Source organism: Ostrinia nubilalis, chromosome 4 (genome assembly GCF_963855985.1).
Source record: "Ostrinia nubilalis chromosome 4, ilOstNubi1.1, whole genome shotgun sequence".
Taxonomy (NCBI): Eukaryota; Metazoa; Arthropoda; class Insecta; order Lepidoptera; family Crambidae; genus Ostrinia; species Ostrinia nubilalis.
The window spans coordinates 18,165,251-18,185,881 of record NC_087091.1 but is presented as its reverse complement, the minus strand read 5'-3'; the positions used below and the strand labels follow the sequence as shown (position 1 = coordinate 18,185,881).

The window sequence follows — 20,631 nt, the reverse complement described above, 5'->3', positions numbered from 1 at the left end:
TTATGATTTCATAGAATTTCTTGATCATCTTCACATCTTATTTATCTTGATAATGTGACGACTCACACTGATAGATCAATCATCCCAATCATCCATATCAATAGATAAGTAAAGAAAATATTATTTGTCATCTTATGGCTAGCTCTTACACGCGGCTCCATTCACTTATCTCCTATTATGTATATTTGTCTAATGCTACAAACGTGTATTACTAAACTTGATTTGGCTCTTTAATTTTCAATTATTTCGTAATTTTCAGGATCAGTAAAATTCAGATCACAAATGATTGTTTAAAATAAAACTATTGACAAACAGACATTTTAATCTTTCAATACCTATTGTTTCTCATATTATCTTCAAGTGCTTTACTCAAAACATATTTATGTTACATCTAAACATTTTGGATTGCATACATCCGTCTAGCATCGGAAAGAAAACACAAAATGGCTTCCATAGCGACATTCGCGTTGATTTTGTGCGTTTTATTTGTAAACACGCAGAGTTCGGATCTCAATGTTGGCACGAGTCTTAACAGTGAGCTGCTGTACTTGGAGGCTGTACAACTGTCGTCGATCCCACTGAAGACCCGGACGAAGAATGTTTTCTATAACAATTCGACGAGCACAAAAATCATTAAGGTATGTAGTATTTACTGAATAATTGCAATTGGAAATACGCAATATATGTATTTCCACCTAAAATTGGTTAAGTTTACATCTATTATTATAATATCAAAGCCTTATTAAGGCCTCAGGAATCAATAAACAGTCGAGAAACAGTGAAACTCTGCCAAGAACCTAGACACAATATAAAATCAAATTCTGAATTAAATTCTAATACTAGGTGACCTATAAAGTACAACAGAGTCGTTAAGAGGAACCTTAATAAATTATTTATATACTTGAGAGTTTACTAAAATTCTAGGCATCAGATAAGTAGGTAACTATTAGCTTTTGGAACCCTAATAAATGGTCGAATGAGACCGCGGTAACAATTTGGTTTCTATTGTGTCTCGATTCGCTGGTATTTGAAGGGTTAGATCATTAAAAACTAGGTGACTATAAAATCAACAGCTTTAGGCAGCTGTAACTCATCACTACATACTACTCAAAACAAAGTCGTTTTCGTCTGTCTATCCCTATGTATTCTTAGATCTTCAAAACAACGCAACGGATTTTGATGCGATTTTTTAATAGATAGAGTGATTCAAGAGGAAGGTTTTAAGTATAATTTGTACCTGTGCGAAGCAGGGGCGGGTGGCTAGTTAGTAATGTTTTGCAAATTTTCCAAACATGTTCCTTAGGCCCAGAACAGACGGTGAAACGCAACTGCAACTGCTAGTTACTTTTGAGTTGCATCTAAGTTTCTGCCATAGCATCCGTTAAGAGACCACACATGACGGACCAGTTTGAAACTTTCAGTTTCAGTTTCATTCATAAGAATCATCAGAAAGTTTCAGTTTCGTTGCAGTTGCGTTTCACCGTCTGTTCTGGGCCTTACACTCTGACCATACTCGTACAAGTAAAAACCACATGTAATAACCATCATCAACTTTTATATTTCCAGGGCATCACAGCCATAGACCTGGACCGCTCCGAAGCGAAGGCAACCATCACCGCAGGAGGAGTAGGGTCCACCTTCGCCAACATTCGTCTAAAGAGCGAGAGGGGAAGCGGACTCAACTACCAGATTCAGATATTTGGATAGATCTTTTACTGGAAATAAATATTTAGGCTGAGTTGTAGCACCTAACTTTAACCGTAACCACCGCCCGTATTCACGATGCTTGCTTAAGTGAACTAGCAAATCGAACGCACAGCATTGAATAGAGCTCTGTGATTGGTTCTCGTGTGACCCTGTGCGTCCACGTGCACTGTGAGACCTCATAGTAATGTTTGTGAATACAAGCGTATAACGATGACCGGTGTTTTTTGTATGGAGTTTAACAGATTTTTGACGTTTGTTATAGTTAAATTAAGATGGTGTAACTCAGCCTCAGATGGTAATTAGGAACTATTTTGCTACATTTACTTATAGTCTTATGTGCTGTTGACTGTACAAATGAAATACTTAACTTACAAGCAGATAAAAGAAAGTCCATACAATATTCAAAACACATAACCCAATAATGGAACCACTCATGTACGTGAAATCTGTGAAACTACATAATTTATTGCTTCTTTGTCTTGAGTACCTATTTGTACCATCGATCAAAACACACGAGCTATTTAAAATTTTAATGTTATGAAATAATAAATGAATTTTGATACCAATACTTTGTATTTTTGTTATTTATTTTTCATAAGAATATCAAATTATCAATTTTAATTGATTCAGTTGTGTTAATTTACTTTTAGTGTCACAGCTGGCATAATAATAATACAAAATTCTACAACATTACTCAATTGCTATGCGATTATTATAATACTACTGTGCAAACTGCTTTGCCGACAGTTGACCAATAAGAATCGTGAAAGTGATATTGAAGTCGATAACCTTCATTTATTATTATTAACCATCAAATCCAAATAAAACTCACAAACAAGTGAAACGTCACGCAATAAAATGTAATTTGCGTGATTCACGCAATGGCAAATGTTTTATCTGTGCAAATGTTAACATTAAATTCGACCACGCAAACATCTCCCGTATGGTCTAGTGGCTAGGATACCTGGCTTTCACCCAGGAGGCTCGGGTTCGATTCCCGGTACGGGAATGCTTTTTTGCAATTAGACCAGTAATAAAAGTACGGAATTTTTTTCTTTCTTAATTAAATTATTTAATAATATTTTTGGTAAAATTTTGGTTACAAAAGATACCGCTCTCATCAAATAAGCAAGCCATAGTCAATCAAAATGTTTAATATTTTAGATAGTAGTTTTTTTATTAAGTTTTCCGATTTAAAATTAAAATTAATCTATCAGAATTAATGAGTTAATCAACTCGGATGCTTACAAAAAATGGCGCCAAATAAATCAAATAAAATCTACTGATCCGAGTGGAGCGAACAAGACAAATTATGGTAACTAAACAAATTTGTAAGGCAGGGCGTTTCCAATCGAAAGCTAAGGGTGCCATTTCTCAAAGGCTGATTACTAAGAACACCTGAGTCACAGTAAAAATATGTGTAGAAGGCCATCGTGTGCCGTTTACCAGCTGATTATGCATAGCGATTTCATATTTTTTATTTAAGTGACTCAGACATTAAATAAAATTGTTAAAATAAGAAGCAAACAATATACAAACAATAAAATATAACTTTTACTTTGTAGTGCACCTCTTTTTTGTAACATTACCTACATTTCGTTTTCACTATCACTAAAATCGAGCAAAACTTGTAATAAAGCCAGCAGCAGTTAGGTATTGTAGTTATAAATAATTATAGTATGATTATAATAATTAAACTATGACCAAGAACTATTAAATAAATGGAAGTGGACTCCTTCCATTGTAAAGTTCCACCTTAAAATAATTGATTAGTGCCCGTTTTCACCATCAATCCCTTATTTTTAAGTGACCCCTATGGTAACATATAACAGGCATTTTGTTTTCATAGGGGTCACTTAAAAAATAAAGATTGATGGTGAAAACGGGCACAGGTCACCCTAACGTCGCTAAAAGTGCACCTACTATTTATTTGTTTACTGTGGCTGAGTGTGAAAATATGGGTTTTCTAATGAAACGCTTAGCAGGTTTTACATCTGTCCCGGTATGATTGATGCTGACATTTCGTTGTGATGAGTTTTGGAGACAGTTTGGAAGAAACAGCTTGAATTATGAATGGCGGGGAAATAAATATCTACAAACAGGGCAAGGGCGAAATGAAAGTCGCTTCGCTTCGCGTTGGTTCATAATCAAAACTTTTGTTTAGCTGTTTTACTTGAAAAGGTTTACCAAATAAAACTACTTCTATTTTCTTTCAATCATTGGTATTTATGCCTAAAAATCAAGATTTTAAAGGGGTTTCACTTCTTGATGACAGATAATGAGCTTAAAACTCAAACATCACACCTTCATTTGGCGTTCTAAAAAAAGTTGTCTCAAGAGCCTGCGCCAACAAAAGTATTTTTTTCGTGATAGTAGGTTTGCTCCAATGACATCATTGTTATTCCCCACGACACTACTGGTAGTGTGGTTTGGTAGTGCGGTGGGTCAGAAGGGACATTAACATGTAGTTAAAAAAATTGAAAACCACAAAACAAAGTTTATTTCGTAATATAGTTTTAAAATGCTAAAATACACTGACGCTAAACACTGCCAACGAGCTAGGACATAAAACAAGTTAAAACAAAATGAATGGATAAAAAAACAAGTTAGTGAGGAAATTAAATAGGTTTTATACCGAATAGCGCTCCCACTAACTGCAGTCCTGGCGTTGTTCAGGTTGCAGTTGAATCTTAGGCTTGTTTCGTTAAGGACCGTTTCAATGGGTTTTGTATTTAAATGGTTCAACTTAGCACAGTTTGGTTAACTTCACTTTTGTTTATGATTTGAGCCATGATGAACCACTTTATGGGTTTGATTTAGCCAAGTTTAAAGTAAAACATACGTATTCTTTTCTATTTTTATGCCTGCTACTTACAGTAAGAAAGTTTTTTTTATATTTTACCTTGAATTACTTGACCTACCTGGATGCGAGCAGTGCATGACCGGTCGCTATGGAAATCCTTAGAGGCGCCTTTGTCCAGTAGTGGACGTTATTTGACTGTAAAAGAACCTTGATATCAAATCATTTATCATCAAAATTAAAAATACTAATATTAATACAAAAACCTGAAACAATTTTAACCTTCTTAAGTTATCTCATTTTCATTCTGCTCTTCAAACTAGGAAACTTAGCACAATAATTTCCATCTCAAGCAACTGGATCACGAGCACCCAAACATCGGCAAAGACAAGGAACATCTGTATTAATAACGGAATATTATTGTCAGGGCCGTAATTAGGCCCGAGCCGGACTTAGGGCAATATAGCCCGAAATATGGCCGCCGCAAATTTAAATTATTGGGACAAATATTCCAGGCCAACATAGCGCGGGGAAAACGGCCAATTTAATGGTTTACATAATTTGCAGACTTTACAGAAACAATACATAACTAAATATTTTTCCAACAAATGCCTGACGTAAATACCTTTTCCTTTTTATTTTTTACAAAACTTGTGTATTTATAATGTCATTGTGGTAAATGGTAGAAGCACTTTTAACTGTATGAAACTGGGAAACGTCTATGTCCATGAAAATGATAACCAATTAGTGCTTGAAGAGAAATTTGTAATGTTAAACATGAACATACTTCGAAACTATTTTCATTCTGATGACGTTTATTTTCTAAGTCTATTTTTTAATAATTTTACGATTATTTTTGATAATAATTATGAACGTTAATTCTTGTTAATATTGATAACTGGCTGTTATTTATACGCTATGTTTACGAGGTTTGTTTGCTCAATAAACAAATGTATTTTAAAGCTATGAATTATGAATGTCGTTGGCGGTTTAATAAGTGAAAGGTTTTACATATTTAACTTATGAAACCCTATTGCTCTTGTACGTACAAACAGTCAAAGTATTTTCGGATTTGAAGTCTGTGTAATTTTTTCTAATATCGTGGCGACGTGTTATCTAAATTCTAAATTATGTATTACCTACTTATCTACATGGCATATTGAAACTATACAGAATATTAATATTTTTATTGAAATGTTAACAAAACTTGCCTGTATCAATTACTAGAATAAAAACTCTGTCTGAGGGCATACCTAAAAGAACTCTTGAAAATACAGCAACTGAATACCAGAGCCATAAAATAATACTTGGATATTTAAAACAAAAATGAGAGAAAACTAATTTCTTACCCTTCCATTCTTCTCCTCAACAATATTTACAATGAAAGAATAAACTGCAAACTCAATGTTGTTTCAAACAAAAACCGTTTCTCATCGAATTTTCTTCGAAACAAAAAGCTGCACGTCTACTAATTCCTTATTCAAAATCGCGAATTGCCTTACAATATCTTTTACAAGACCCACCTGCGAGCCGCTTTAGATCCTAAGTAACTGCAGATAGAGTTGGTTTAAGGTTGCGTTCTTTTAGTGTTGAAAATGGCATTTTTGCATCGGAAAATAAAAGTGCCAGTGTTTTATCTAAGCGCAATGAATGGCAAATGCGGCCGGATTATTTTACTCGCAAGATAACATGCTCGGATTTATATTAGGTGCCGTTCGATCGGTATTTTAAACCGAGAAATTCGATTCTGGCTTGTTTCTATCCGACGCGGGCGGCATTCAATTGTTTTATTTAAATTCGCAATTTGGCGTGAAAATGGAATGGTAAATAAGAAAACTGTTCATTCTGCGAGTTGGAGTGCACTCGCCAGCACATTAGAGACGTAGAGACCTATGCATTTTTGTAGCCAGATCGCATCTTACTCTTAGGCTGAGTTGCAACACCTAACTATGACCGTAACTTTAACGATAACCGGTGCTTTTTGTATGGAGTTTGACATATTCTTGACGTATGTCAAATTTAAATTAAGATGGTGCAACCTAGCCTTAGTAAAATGCATTCGATGCTACAGTGTTTAACTTAAATGTTTATCGTACTCGTATATCGCTAAAATAAAAATAATCATGCGTTAGAGTAGGCGCACACCGTTGATTTTTAGTTGGCCAATACCTAGTTGTGCCCGATTTTAATTTATATGAAGAATCGGCCAAATCGAATCAGCGTAGTGTGCGCACTCCAATACATGCTCATACTGGTCAACTGCCCGACTAAACTATCGGCCGACGAAAAATCAACGGTGTGCGCCTACTCTTAATGAATAAATATATTTTTTTTTTCAGTTTTATAATATCATTAAAACTGCTCTGTTTATGTTTTATTTTGAACCAAAAACACCTGAAAATTTAATCTCTAATCTATCTCGTCTTTTTCGGTGTAATTACTTCAAGTGCTTGAATAATTAAAGAGGTAGGTACGATGTTTTAATTTACACCGAAAATATAAAATTTTAGCCGCAATCTCCCAAATAGGGTGTAACGGTGATAAATAAAGTTTAAGGCGTCCCCCGGTTATCTTTTTAACCTGAACGGTGCTGTTAAGAAGTATCGTAAATTTAATTTTATTGCTTGATACTAGCGAATGGGTGAACTAAAAAGGCAAAGATGCATCCAAAGTCCCCTTCATGATTATAAAGGGGATTTTGGGTTTACGCTTGCAATCATGTATGAAAGGTGGCTTCTTGCGATCTATTCTCCATTTTCTTCCTCGTTATCGAATTTTGCAAAACAGGATTATGCATCACACAAGGGTCACAAAAATAATATTTTGTAAATAAATAGTACTCGGAGTCGTCTTATGTATACTTTAACTTGAATACAAGAAAATAGGTACAAATAAATACAGATAAAATTTTAACATGTGCTTTGAAATATTGATGATTATTGAGTTTTTATTGTCTTATCATAAAATGTGCCGTTTTCATACAATTTTACAACTGTATGGGGTACGGTATAATAACGGGGCGCTGAAGAATGATAATGATACAACTAGGTCGAGTTAACTACGCACCTGGCAGCCGTGACGTCACATATATACTCTGGTACAGACGGGGCGAAAGCGGGGACGTGTGTAAGTGGGAGGGGAGTCGCATTCCAGCGAGGTGCGTTTAGCTCAATCGGGATCTACTCTGTACCCCCAGTGAAAAGGGATCTAACTCGACTTAGATCAAAATTGACTTTATAACATAATGTGAATCTCTGAAAAATTAGCTATCTTTGTATCTAATCGGTATGTTTCTACGACGTATAGAAACGAAAATAATTTTGTGCCAAATGATACAAGTAAGGCTTTGTGAACCAATTTTGAGTTTTGCTTCGTGTATATTGATACATGTCTACTTTTAACAAAGTGTACCGGAGGCTTCTTTCACTTTTTTATTGTGTCAAGAGGTATGACTCGTGTTACTACTTTTTACACGATTGAAGTTGTTCAGATTGAATTTGTGACTAACAATATAAGATGACTCATATTAATATACACAAAAAAAACTATGTATTGTTGGTTGGTGAAAAAGAATGTAACTTAATTTATAGCACAAAAAGTAAAAGACAAAAGATTATTTATTTTGTGTATAATGATTCAATTAGACTTATACCATTAACCACAAAAGTTTTGTACATGTGTAAAATGTTATAAGTTACTTAGATCAAAAACATTTGAAAATCGCAACTAATAATTTGGTTAATTATTTGGTGTAAAATGATATAACTTAGCCCAAACGTCAGATTAAAGGAAAAAATAATGTCGTAGTTTATAAATCAAAGAACTTTAGTTAATAGTTTTAATAAATAATGGTGAACTGTACTAGTAAAACATATAATTGAATTCATAGTGCCTAACGTTGTAAATAAAAGTACTTAATAACTAATAAGTGCATTATCGAATTTACAAGAGCTCCAACTACCAGAACTCTTTATAAACAAAACTCATCACCTTTGACAACAAATTGAACTGGGCGAGTCATGTCGAGAACAAAATAAAAATGGCCTGTATAGCATTCCATCAGTTCAAGAGACTCATTGGTAGTAGATAAGGTCTCAACCCAAAGATAACACTTTGGCTCTACACGTTGCGTCGGTTATATGGCCCTCTTACACATAATTATTATTATGGATCACTTGTGTGGTGGCACAGAACACAACTATCCACAGCAAGATCAAAACTCCAAAGCCTAGTAAGCATAGCGGCCACTAGTTGTATGAGAACCACTCCATCGACATCACTTGAGTACCTTCTGAATCTTAGATCTTTAGAGCTCTTCATTCAGGAGGAAGCGCAAGCAGCCGCTCTAAGACTTAAAGGTAAGAACGGCATATAGAAGCAAAACAAGGAGACAGGACATTCCACGATCCTGCACAAAACCCTAATAAAAGAAATACCTCTCACCGAGGCACCCATCGACAGAATTCCCTGTGTTCACATCTTCGACTGGAGATATAATATCCAGTTTACAGCGAAAAAGCAAGATTGCTCTGGAATCAATGAAGTTAGGATATAAACTGACGGCTCCAAAACCCAAAAAGGTACGGGAGCTGGTGTCTTCTCGAATTACCTAAATATACTAAGACTATCAACATCACTAGATAAACACAATACAATTTTCCAAGCAGAATGCAATCAGAGCAGCACAGGCGGTTGCAACCATAGACATCCGAGGTCTGAATATAAAAATAATCTCAGATAGTGCAAGCAATACAAAGCAACTTAATATACTACATTATAATACTTATATTTGACTGCCATGACGCGCTCCTAAGTCATTGCAGACGCAAATGGCGTTACCCTGCACTCCTGAAGTGGATCAAAGGGCACAGTAACTCCTTGAGCAACGACGCCGCAGATGAACTGGACAGAAGGGGATCGTACACGACGGTATTTGGTCCGGAATAATTATAATGCCGATACCATAAGCACAGATAAAAATAGAAAAATAACACCACACAGAATGGAAAGATTGTGAAAGATGCAGGCAAACAAAAGATGCAGTTGTGGATATATCGAAAAAGTTCTCCCGCAGCCTCATAAGACTAAACAGGGACAACATCCGCAAGGTCCTCAGTGTAATAACAGGTATGTTAAACAAACACCTACACAATATAGCTGTTACAGACAGCCTACTGTGCAGAAGATGCATGGAGGCAGAAGAAAAACCGCAGCACGTGCACAAGGAGTGCACAAGCGTAGCAGATCAACAGGCTCAAATTCTCCAATCACCAGGGTCGCTGCAGAAGGCCTGTAGCGACCTAGATAGGCTGCTGCTACCTGGAGGGGATCTGGAGCGGTTGGAATAGGAAGATAAACTACAAATAGCGCACAATGGTCTAATCAAGAGGCTAAGTGCAATATTCGATTGCCCTGAAAAACTAACTACAAAAGCCCTTATGAATGGATACTATGTATAAAGTAAATAATTATGTAAATGGCATGTGTTGCTGAACTTTATCTGCTTAGCTCGCAAGTATAACATGTCTTGTTAATTCATGTCTCTATTGATTTAAGAAGATTCCCGCCTTAGTCAGTTCGATTTTTTCAAGTTATTTATGATTTAAGAAGAGGCTGACAAGGGTGGCTAAATTTCTTGCGCTGCTTCTTCTCAGCACTGGCCCATTTATGTCCCAAAATAATTGTAGGGTTCAAGTAATACTAGGACGTGTTAAAGGGCTTTTTAAAAGTTTCTTTGTTGAAAAGAAATGCATTTTATGACTTTACTTTTATATTATCCTTCTGTAGCCAAAAGGCAATCAATATAGCTTGACATCATCATCTCTGGTCCAGGGTTTGATTCCTAATAGGGTAATTGTAGAAAACAAACTTTTCTATGTCTCCTGTCTAATTAGTTGATGTGAAACCATTGTTGTTTCAGGTCTTTACTACACAATTGCTTCAGCTATACTTACTTTAAAATAGGAGATAATGTATGTGATTTAGGCCGATATCATTCATGCTATATGGTGTAATAATTAATAAAATAGTAGTTTCAGATCAGAATAAACATTTAAGGAGTAAATAATTAGAATTCAGTCTCAAATTCTAGCCTTATTTCTTTACAGTCGCCACTTGTATCACTTTACACATAATTATTAGGATACTTAGATCGCTATTATGTTAGTTAAATCAGTTTACACATTTTTTTTCTCACCAAAAAATTGGTGTTTATTGATATAAGTAAAAATTTTTCGACGATTTATCCTAAATAACCTGAAATAATGATTCCTCATAGTGTAATTACTTATGTTTGTTTTACAACTTTTTCTAAAATTGAAGAAACAAAAAATTATCAACAGAAATTGCGTAAAATGTATCACTTTACACTTGTTAGCGGGTGGTCAATTCAGTGTGGTGTAAAATGATTTATGTCCCATTACATCACTTTACACGAATGTAAAGTTGTCGTGCATGGTGATATAACTTGGTTTTTATTTAATTACGAAAAAACCACATGCTATATTTCCCAAACTGACACACTGCCTAATTATATCTAACATTACCTTTCACCTAAAAAATATTTCACCCAGTTATCTCTAATAGCGATGAAGCAGGATTTTTTTTAACTTCAAATGCGATTTCCCAAAAATCACCATTTTCGACTTAGATCCCTTTTCACTGGGGGTACAGTACTGTCAAACGGATTAAAAAACAAGTGACATTTACGAATTCCTTTGTCATCCTTGATTCAAATTGTCAAGTGACTTCTATGCTTGGGTCGTTCACAGCGCCAAGAACTTATAAAATTAAGCAATAGCCGGCCACAGGGGCGCAGTGAAAACAAGGGGTCGCGTCTTGTTTTGAATTCTTAACGCTTAGCGCCAGGGGACAACAATTAGATTATGAGCTATTCAATTCGGCGGATAAAGTTGCATTCAAATACTTTCAATAAAAATATGAATGGGTATTATTAGTTTAAATAGGTACGATGCCAGGTAGCACGTAAGCTAGTTCCTGGAATTAACCACTTTCAAAATACTTTTTTTTAAATAAATATCCTTGGACATTTTACACTACGCTTCTAGTCCCGACACAGAAATTAAAATTCATCATTTCAATTTCTGCTCGGCCGGGAATCGAACCCGTGACCTCTCGGCATAGTAGTCCGTTCCGAAACCACTACACCAAACGGCCGACTTAGCCAGGAACTGTACTTTCTGACGTAAATGTAAGTCCTAGCACAATCTTAGTCTAAAAATAAATAAAAATTATAGAATCTAGCTAAAAATATTGGCTGTACAGATATTAAAGATCAGAATCAGAAGAAGACATTTTAATTACTATTTAGTCCTTTCCTTACCGACCCGTTTCATCAGACCAGTAATATTAAAGATCAGAATCAGAAGAAGACATTTTAATTACTATTTAGTCCTTTCCTTACCGACCCGTTTCATCAGACCAGTAAATAGATGTGCATTCCGATCACGTTCCGTCGATAACTCAGTCGGTGCATGTAATATTTAACGTTTGAGGTGGGGGCGATGCGAGCGGTACATCTCACTCATGTGAACTAGTATAGGAGCCCTTACCAATCATCGAAGTAGTCTATTACCTACTAATTCAAAATATTCTAAAATACAGTGTGAGTCACGTTAAAGTGTACATATGAAAATAGATGAAACTAGACCTATTTTTATCGACAAAAAAGAGGTCAAAAAATTTTTGAGATTTTTTTTTAATTTTTTATAGAATTTTTTTTCTTCCAATTACTTATTGTAAAGAAAACGTAATAACTTTTAAACTAAGCAGTATATCCTGATAAAATAAAAACAGTAATAATGCTAAATAACAGGCAATACTAAAAAAATACATAAAATACACAAAAAATGCCAACAAATAATAAAAAAAATATACTTTTTGAAAAAAATCTGCTTTTAAATTCGTGTTTTTTTGGTTATTTGATAAATTTCTCCAAAAAATGCCCCTATAACAGGTGGTTTTTATTACTTTGTATTATTCTCTATCGTATTACCTTTGTAAAACCAAAAATCGCATGTCTCTATCCCTATCACAACATTTGCTATGATCGTTTGAACAAAGGCCTGCCACCACATTATTCTCCGCTACAGGTAGAGGCAATTTAAATTTTAACTAAAATACTTATTTTACTTCGAAATCTTTTGTTTTTATTTGAAATCTAACTTGTCTTTATCAAAATTACAAATCTAGAGCCATTTTCAGTTTCGTTGTTAACGAAGCGTTGTATGGCACGCCCGAAGAGGCTTAGTTCAAACGATCATTGCAAACGTTGTGATAGGGATAGAGACATGCGATTTTTGGTTTTACGAAGGTAATACGATAGAGAGTAAAACAAAGTAATAAAACCCACCGGTTATAGGGGCATTTTTTGGAGAAATTTATCAAATAACCAAAAAAACACGAATTTAAAAGCAGATTTTTTTCAAAAAGTATCATTTTTTATTATTTGTTGGCCTTTTTTGTGTATTTTATCTATTTTTTTAGTATCGCCTGTTATTTAGCATTATTACTGTTCTTATTTTATTAGGATATACCGCTTACTTTAAAAGTTATTACGTTTTCTTTACAATAAGTAATTGGAAGAAAAAAAATTCTATAAAAAATTAAATAAAAATCTCAAAAAATTTTTTGACCTCTTTTTTGTCGATAAAAATAGGTCTAGTTTCATCTATTTTCATATGTACACTTTAACGTGACTCACACTGTATAATTAGTTAAGTTATAGTTAAATGTTTAATTTTTTTTTAAATTACAGTATTTGAAAAGGAAACTAGGAAACTATTCGAGGAAATTTTTAAATGATATTTTTTTTAGATAATAAATCTAGGAAACTGAGTACCTAACACCTTTAATGTGGTATAATACCACGGTACCACAGAAAATTTTGTATCATCATTAGCATAGGTACTTACCTACCTGGCTATTTAAAAAAAATACATTGATCAAAATTAATTATAAACGAAATATTTCCAACGTTGAATGGTCTCACTGATAAACACAAGAAAATTTTAAAGCTCCATGTAATAATTATTTCAAGTACTACATTCATTTAGATTGAAACGAGCTTCTATCTACAATCAAGCATCAAGCTATCAATAAAACGTTTAATCCGAGCTGATACGGTTATTACATTAGCGGCTACTGAGGCATCGCTTGTCGAGTTAGACTTATTAAATGATCCACTCACAGAGATTGCGGCGGGAATCAACTTAGCTCAATTAAATTACACAGACAAAACACAGCTGATATAATTCTGTGATTCTCGGTATTCAAGATTTAGGTTCAAATAGTTTGACAAATAGATTAGGTATCAACCATAAAAGATTTTGGTGTAGATTTGAGTAATGCGTCACAGAGTAGAGAAAATTGACTTTTTATTCGTCACCAGACTGGTAATTCTTTTATGGAAAATGTATTAAATCTAAATATATAAAAGGAGAAACTGACTGACTGACTGACAGATCAACGCACAGCCTAAACGGCTAAACGTAGGTACTTGAAATTTGGAAGGGACATAGTTTAGGTACCGTAGAGGTGCACTAAGAAAGGAATTCCCGAAATTCCCACGGGAACGGGAATTAGCGGAAAAATCCTTTTGTATGAAAAATCTAAACCGCTTAAGTTAGACGCTTGAAATTTGGTGTGCAGGTACCTTAGTAAACTTAAAGCTTAGGTACAACAGGATATCGCAAAATTCCCACGGGAACGGGAGTTAGCGGGAAAAAACATATGTATGAAAAAATCTAAACTACGTAAGATAGACGCTTGAAATTTGGCATGCAGGTACCTTAGTAAACTTAAAGCTTAGTAACAACAGGATATTGCAAAATTCTTACGGGAACGGGAGTTAGCGGGAAAAAACATTTGTATGAAAAAAATCTAAACCGCTTAAGATAGATGAAGGGGGTAAAACGGTATCCACGCGTACGAAGTCGCGGGCGGCCGCTAGCTATCATCTATCTATCTTCTATATAAATAAAAATGAATTGATGTTCGTTAGTCTGATTATAATTCGAGAACGGCTGGGCCGATTGAGCTGATTTTGGTTTTAAAATGTTTGTCGTAGTCCAGGGTAGGTCTAAACGGTGAGTAAATACGCGCGCGATATTGTTTTTCTGTGACAGACAAAATTCCACGCGGGCGAAGCCGCGGGCGGAAAGCTAGTTCTTTAATAAATTACCACAAACTGTTGTAGAACTACCCATTCATAAATTCAAAGCACATTATTAAAAGTACCTTAATGAAAAAGGGCTACTATAAAGTCGATGATTATTTAAAAGATAAAAATGTTTGGAATGCGTTACCGCCTAGCTCGCATAAATATTTATAACTTTGTACATTTTAAAGCCTGTAAACCTTTGAAAAAGAGGCTGACAATAGTGACTGAGTTTCTTGCGCTGCTTCTTCTCAGCACTGGCCCATTTGTTGTCCTGAAGCAGTGGTAGGGTTAATACTGGGACGTGTAAAAGTGCTTTTTTTTAAGCCTATTTACAGAAATAAATGAAAAAAAAAAGACTAAGATTCATTTGTAATGTAAGACAAATAAATTATGTAGGTATATGCTTACAATAACAAGTACGTAAGCGGATTCTTTGCTGTAACGTGATTGCAACTTGACTTATAAAAAGGCGATAAGATGTACTAATGCATTTTAAATAATATTATTTATTACATTAGATAAATATTATCACAATTAATGTTAATCTCATTTGAATTTTTATGATAATGATAACGTTGCTCAGAGCATTACCCGGAAGAATAGTAGACTACTATAGACTTGTACTTTCGAATGCGTATGAATTAAATAAAAAACGTGGTCATGTTTCTTATTGTATTTATAAATAAAAGCTTAAATCAAGTCTTCGGTATTTATCATAAATATCTTTCCATAAACTATACGATTCAGGATTAGGAACTGGACCCATTTCCATTGGATTGTTGATGTACAAATATCTTAAATTATTTTTAGTACTTGGAACCCATTTCACTGGAATGTCTGCTGCTTTCGGTGTAGGATCACTGGAAAAGAAACAAAAGTTAATGCATTGGTTAGAAAGCAAAATGTAAGTCTTTGCTCGTTTTCACCATAAATCCCTAAGTTTTAAGTGACACCTATGGTAACACTTAAGGTTACTACACTTGTTTTCATAGGAGTCACTTAAAACTTAGGGATTGATGGTGAAAACGGACATTAGTACGAAACTTGTTAAGTCAAGTAAGGCTGTGAAACGAAACCTTACTTTTAAACAGTCGTCGGAAAAAAATTCTTACCCATACTTGGCGAAGTTTGTCCACATGCCAGTCATCCATTCTATCATTTTCCCATCTTCCTCATTTACAGAAAAAGGCCAGATCCTTGGCTTAAATAAATAAAAGAGATCATCAGCGTGGCAAGCACCACTCTCATTGCCATAGCCCATTCTCTGTTTTAGTACGTTCCTTCTCCCAGAATAATCAAAGAAATAATTATACACTGTTGCATTTGAGTGCTTGACAAGCAAATCTGATTCGATTGCAGCGGGAACTTCAAAATACAACTCAGTGTATATTTTGGCCAATAATTTTATATTTTTATGGCTTACTCGCTCTTCCCCAAAATAAAAGTTCCTCACTCTGGCAGCTGTGGCTAACGCCTCATCTTCATTATGGAATTCTAAGTCTGATGCAAAAAAGTATCTTCTATTTCTTTCTTCAAGAGTCGTATCATTTTCTGCTGAAGTCAAGAATAGACCTTCTTTGCTATTTGACCCGTAAATCACTGGAATGTTTTTGGGTTTGTGTTTCAGTAAATTATATGGTAAATCTGTTAAGACTGCCTCTTCACCTGGTAATGATTTTTCAACACACGGCAAATGTAATAAGAGTGTGTCGAAAAACATACCTAAAGGTTTGATTGGTTTCAAACTAACTAATTCTTTGTAAGGCAATTTCGAAAGTACTTTGTATATTTCGTGGGGGTCTTCAGTATCATGACCTATGACTTTAGCTAAAAGACTAGCGACCCAAACTGGCTTTCTATTTACTGACCAATTAGAGGTTGAAGAACCGCTTTGAATAATCACTCTATTAAACAATCCAACTGTAGCTTCACTAGCTAGTAGTACAGACGTGGATGTACCTCCTGCACTTTCTCCAAATAAAGTGACATTGTCTGGGTCTCCACCGAATGCTGCTATATTTTTCTTGACCCATCTGAGTGCAGCTATTTGGTCTTTCAAACCTGCGTTTCCAGGTGCTTCTTTGATCCCAAGACAAACAAATCCAAGGGCTCCTAGTCTGTAGTTGAACGTCACTACGATTACGTCCTTGTTGACTAGATAATCCGGTGCATACAACAGTTTTCCTCCACTTCCTAGTATGAATGCTCCTCCGTGGATGTACACCATGACTGGGAGTGGTTTCTTTGCTTGTGCTGGTACATAAACATTAATCTTCAAACAATCTTCAGATCCAACAACTCTTATGAACATCATTTGTGGGCAGGAGTGGTGCTCATCCACTGCTTTGAAAACGCCGTCCCATTTTGGTGGGGGGAGGGGAGCCTAGAAACGAAATATTTAATTTATTTATATACCAGTAATACCAAAATAGATTTATTTTTAAGGTAAATCACAAAAGTTACAATCACAATAAAGATCTCTGAACCATCAAAATAATAATGACATCAATTATTACCTACTGTCATAATTAACCCTTTACCTACGGCCCTTGGAAACCAAAGTCGCCTCTCAATACGGGGTATTTTAACCTATAAAATTGTTTGCTACACTTTACATCAAGATATTTTTAAAAGTATGAGACTTACGGTATTTAAATTTGGAATATTATATTTTGCAACTAATGTAGTTTCATAATTACAAGCGCATTTTACACTTAATTTGCAATTTTATTGTTTTTTTGTCGTAAACCGTGATTTAGTATTGGCTTTGCCAAAATAACAGTAGATGCCACCCGTATTGATAACTGACTTTTGACTTGGCAACTATAGGTGCCTCCCGTAGGTAAGAGGTTAATTTGTTTACTTATTAACATAGTAGGTAGTTTGTAAATTAAATAACATTATTCTAGAGATCGTTACGACAATCAATGAATAGTTAAGATAAAACTTCATTCAAGAAAAAACCCAAACAAATGCATGCAATCTAACAATTTTAGAGGTTATCTTAACATAAACAATTTACCTGGAACCTTGTCTCGCTGCTAGTAGTTGCGTACGGAATACCCATGTACTCAAATATAGTCCCATCTTCGTTGATTTTACCACTCACTATCCCTTGCTCTATGGTGACCTCCGGCGCCGGTTGTTCGACCAAATTCAACGCGAACAGCGTAAACAGTACAATCCTCTTTTCGTACATCTTCGACAATTTCGGTCATCACTACTGGGAATGTAAAGCGAGACAGTTTATCGCGATCGATAAGATAATTATTATGATAGTGACCTAGTAACATTGCCAGTTATGTCGTTACTTCATTATTGCTGGCTTTGAACGACTGACTCATGCTTGCTTGATGATTATTATGCGATATTATTAAACACCGGTTGTGTTTGTGGACGTGTGACCTTGAACGCGGGTCGTGCGCGCGGCTGTTGCGTAAGAGCGCGCGCTCGCAACTGACAGCTGACGCGATGGGTTGCCACTTCACAATTTTAAAATCCCTAAATTGCATTAGTGCGAATGTATTAAACAAATTCAATCTTTCATTCTGGTTTTGAATGTATTTTTATTTTACTCTTTATAGTTGGATAATTTTATAGTAAGCATGAAACCCGAGAAAATACTCATGAATTAGAAAATATTATTTCCCTTTTTAGGGTAAAGTTGTTCGTATCTCGTTGGCAATCTTGTGTGACATCACACTAATGACGATACAGATGTTTCGAGCTCCTTCTTTCTTAAGTACTAAAGGTCTGTTTTTTATCTTGAGTGTGTCCAGCACCACATTATAGCGTGGTATATTGCCAATTAGGCACCTATTACTTCATTTTTTAATTTTATTATTGTTGTTTATTTAATGCCACTGTAAATAAGATAAGAATGCCATTTTCAGAACACTAACCTATCGAGTTATAAGCAATTTAAAGACTTTTGTTACCTTGAATTTTAAGTTTAATATGTTCAGTACAGTACAGTCAATCAGCCACTTGACTCGTCTTCCCGGCATTCCCATGACATCATACGATGAGCATTTGGCCCCCACGGACCTAATAGTCCAGTCAATGAATGCCTTAACGACGGTGTAGAGAGAAATCCGTGGAACACAATTTCTGACCTCGGGACTTTATTTAGCCTAGTTAGGTGGTGAACATAGCAAAAGTCCCCGCCCTTAGCCCTTGAGCCGGCGGGGAGAGGGGGGTTTAAAGGTACCACTTTTCGGTTTTTCGCTTAATCCTCGGAAACTATTCGTCCTAGTGACATGACTACTATGAACCAAAAAAAGCTTATTTAATTTGCTACAGGTGAGACCGTCAAGTTTTTCTATATCTTGTATAGTTTTTGAGGCATCTGCTCTAGAAGGTCTGTAAAATTGGAAATTTTATTTTTGTCTTACATGTTCTTTTCACGAGAAAATCGACTAAATCAACATTGAGCAAACACTATAGACATGCGGGAGCATGCTAAGCCTAGTTCCAGGGAGGGGACTGCACCGTGCGTATATTTAGACGAACCAATTAGAGCCACTTTTGACTCCTCATCATTCAAAAACTACTGTGCATTAACACTTCAAATTTGGCTCATGTGTTGAGACTTGTAAGATAAACATCAGCTTCAAATTTCATAAATATACCTCAAACGGTTATTTAGGTATTGACGTTCAAAAATCGACATTTAGAACACTAACATCTATCTATAACATGTGAAATGTGAAAATTTACTGGTTTTTTATTTGTTCCTTTGTATTTACATAACTACCTTTCTGGATGCCAAATTTGAACCTTCGATGTCATCTGGAAGTGGTTAGAATTTGGTCTATAGGTCAAACATGTAGATTTTTGGACGTCAATACCTAAAGAACCGTTTGAGGGATATTTGTGAAATTTGAAACTGATGTATATCTTGCAAGTCTCAACACATGAGCCAAATTTGAAGTGTTAATGCACAGTAGTTTTTGAGTGATGAGGAGTCAAAAGTGGCTCAAAGTGGATCGTCTAAATATACGCACGGTGCAGTCCCCTCCCTGGAACTAGGCTTAACATGCTCCCGCATGTCTAGAATGATTGCTCAATGTTTATTTAGTCGATTTTCTCCTGATGGGAACATGTAAGACATAAATAAAATTTCCAATATTACAGACCTTCTAGAGCAGATGCCGCGAAAACTATACAATTTATTGAAAAACTTGATTATCTTACCTGTAGCAAATTGAATATGCTTTTTTTGGTTCAAAGTAGTCATGTCACTAGGACGCATAGTTTCCGAGGATTAAGCGAAAAACCGAAAAGTGGCACCTTTAAACCCCCCTCTCCCCGCCGGCTCAAGGGCTAAGGGTGGGGACTTTTACTATGTTCACCTCCTAACTAGTCTAAATAAAGTCCTGAAGTCAGAAATTGTGTTCTACAGTTTTCCATCTATAATGCTTTATTGACTGGACTATAACGTCTTTTGACATAATAAAGACTGATGACCAATAAATATTCCCAAATCCAGTAAATCTCATCTCAAGTCAAAACAGAGTTTGGTCTATGAATATGAGCTTGAGACGAGTTTGGCAAACGCTGAATGTGCGTCTTTGTGGAATGCAAATCGCCCCAACTTGCACTTCTCAAGTGGCCCATGATCGAAAAGTTTTATGCAAATTGCGAAGGTGGGTAAGTTTTCTAGAGGTTCTTTCCTTGACTACTGAAGAATGATAATTTTTTGAGCCTATTTGAAAGAAGGGCCATTTTTCAGGTTGTGTAGGTCAATTTTTTGCAAATTCTGTGGCTTATTTATTTTTAATTACTTTAGTAAACAGCTTGGAGGATTAGGTGTATTAAAATATTTTTGTCATAAACATTTTTTTGTTTCAATAAATTTTTATTATAATTATAAAATTTATTCTCCAATACAAAAAAAAAATTTAACGTGCAAAAACAAAAAGGGCTAAATAATTTGCCTTTC

The 20,631-nt window shown here is 35.1% G+C and overlaps 2 protein-coding genes and 1 non-coding gene across 3 annotated transcripts; 2 read left to right on the top strand and 1 right to left on the bottom strand.

The window, feature by feature from the left end:
- Positions 1 to 401: 401 nt before the first annotated feature.
- On the top strand, positions 402 to 1,744 carry LOC135071572 (uncharacterized). Its single transcript, XM_063965345.1, has 2 exons — positions 402 to 638; positions 1,567 to 1,744. The coding sequence occupies exons 1-2, from the start codon at positions 444 to 446 to the stop codon at positions 1,705 to 1,707; spliced, it is 336 nt and encodes a 111-aa protein (XP_063821415.1). The 5' UTR covers positions 402 to 443; the 3' UTR covers positions 1,708 to 1,744.
- Positions 1,745 to 2,644: 900 nt separating this feature from the next.
- Trnae-uuc (transfer RNA glutamic acid (anticodon UUC)) lies at positions 2,645 to 2,716 on the top strand. The gene has a single exon. It is a non-coding gene; the product is annotated as a tRNA-Glu (tRNA).
- A 12,631-nt stretch (positions 2,717 to 15,347) lies between these two features.
- LOC135071284 (esterase FE4-like) lies at positions 15,348 to 17,972 on the bottom strand. The gene is made up of 3 exons (XM_063965072.1): positions 17,710 to 17,972; positions 15,800 to 17,070; positions 15,348 to 15,547 (listed from the first exon to the last, which is right to left on the bottom strand). The coding sequence occupies exons 1-3, from the start codon at positions 17,884 to 17,886 to the stop codon at positions 15,364 to 15,366; spliced, it is 1,632 nt and encodes a 543-aa protein (XP_063821142.1). The 5' UTR covers positions 17,887 to 17,972; the 3' UTR covers positions 15,348 to 15,363.
- Between the last annotated feature and the right edge of the window lie 2,659 nt (positions 17,973 to 20,631).

Bases quoted from the DNA above. Each gene is read 5' to 3' on its own strand.
- LOC135071284 (XM_063965072.1), bottom strand. From the start codon at position 17,886: ATGTACGAAAAGAGGATTGTACTGTTTACGCTGTTCGCGTTGAATTTG. The intron at 17,071-17,709 runs GTAAATTGTTTA...TTTCGTTTCTAG, and splicing joins GCAGCGAGACAAGGTTCCAG to GCTCCCCTCCCCCCACCAAA. The intron at 15,548-15,799 runs GTAAGAATTTTT...TTTCTTTTCCAG, and splicing joins ACAAACTTCGCCAAGTATGG to TGATCCTACACCGAAAGCAG.
- LOC135071572 (XM_063965345.1), top strand. From the start codon at position 444: ATGGCTTCCATAGCGACATTCGCGTTGATTTTGTGCGTTTTATTTGTA. The intron at 639-1,566 runs GTATGTAGTATT...TTATATTTCCAG, and splicing joins CGAGCACAAAAATCATTAAG to GGCATCACAGCCATAGACCT.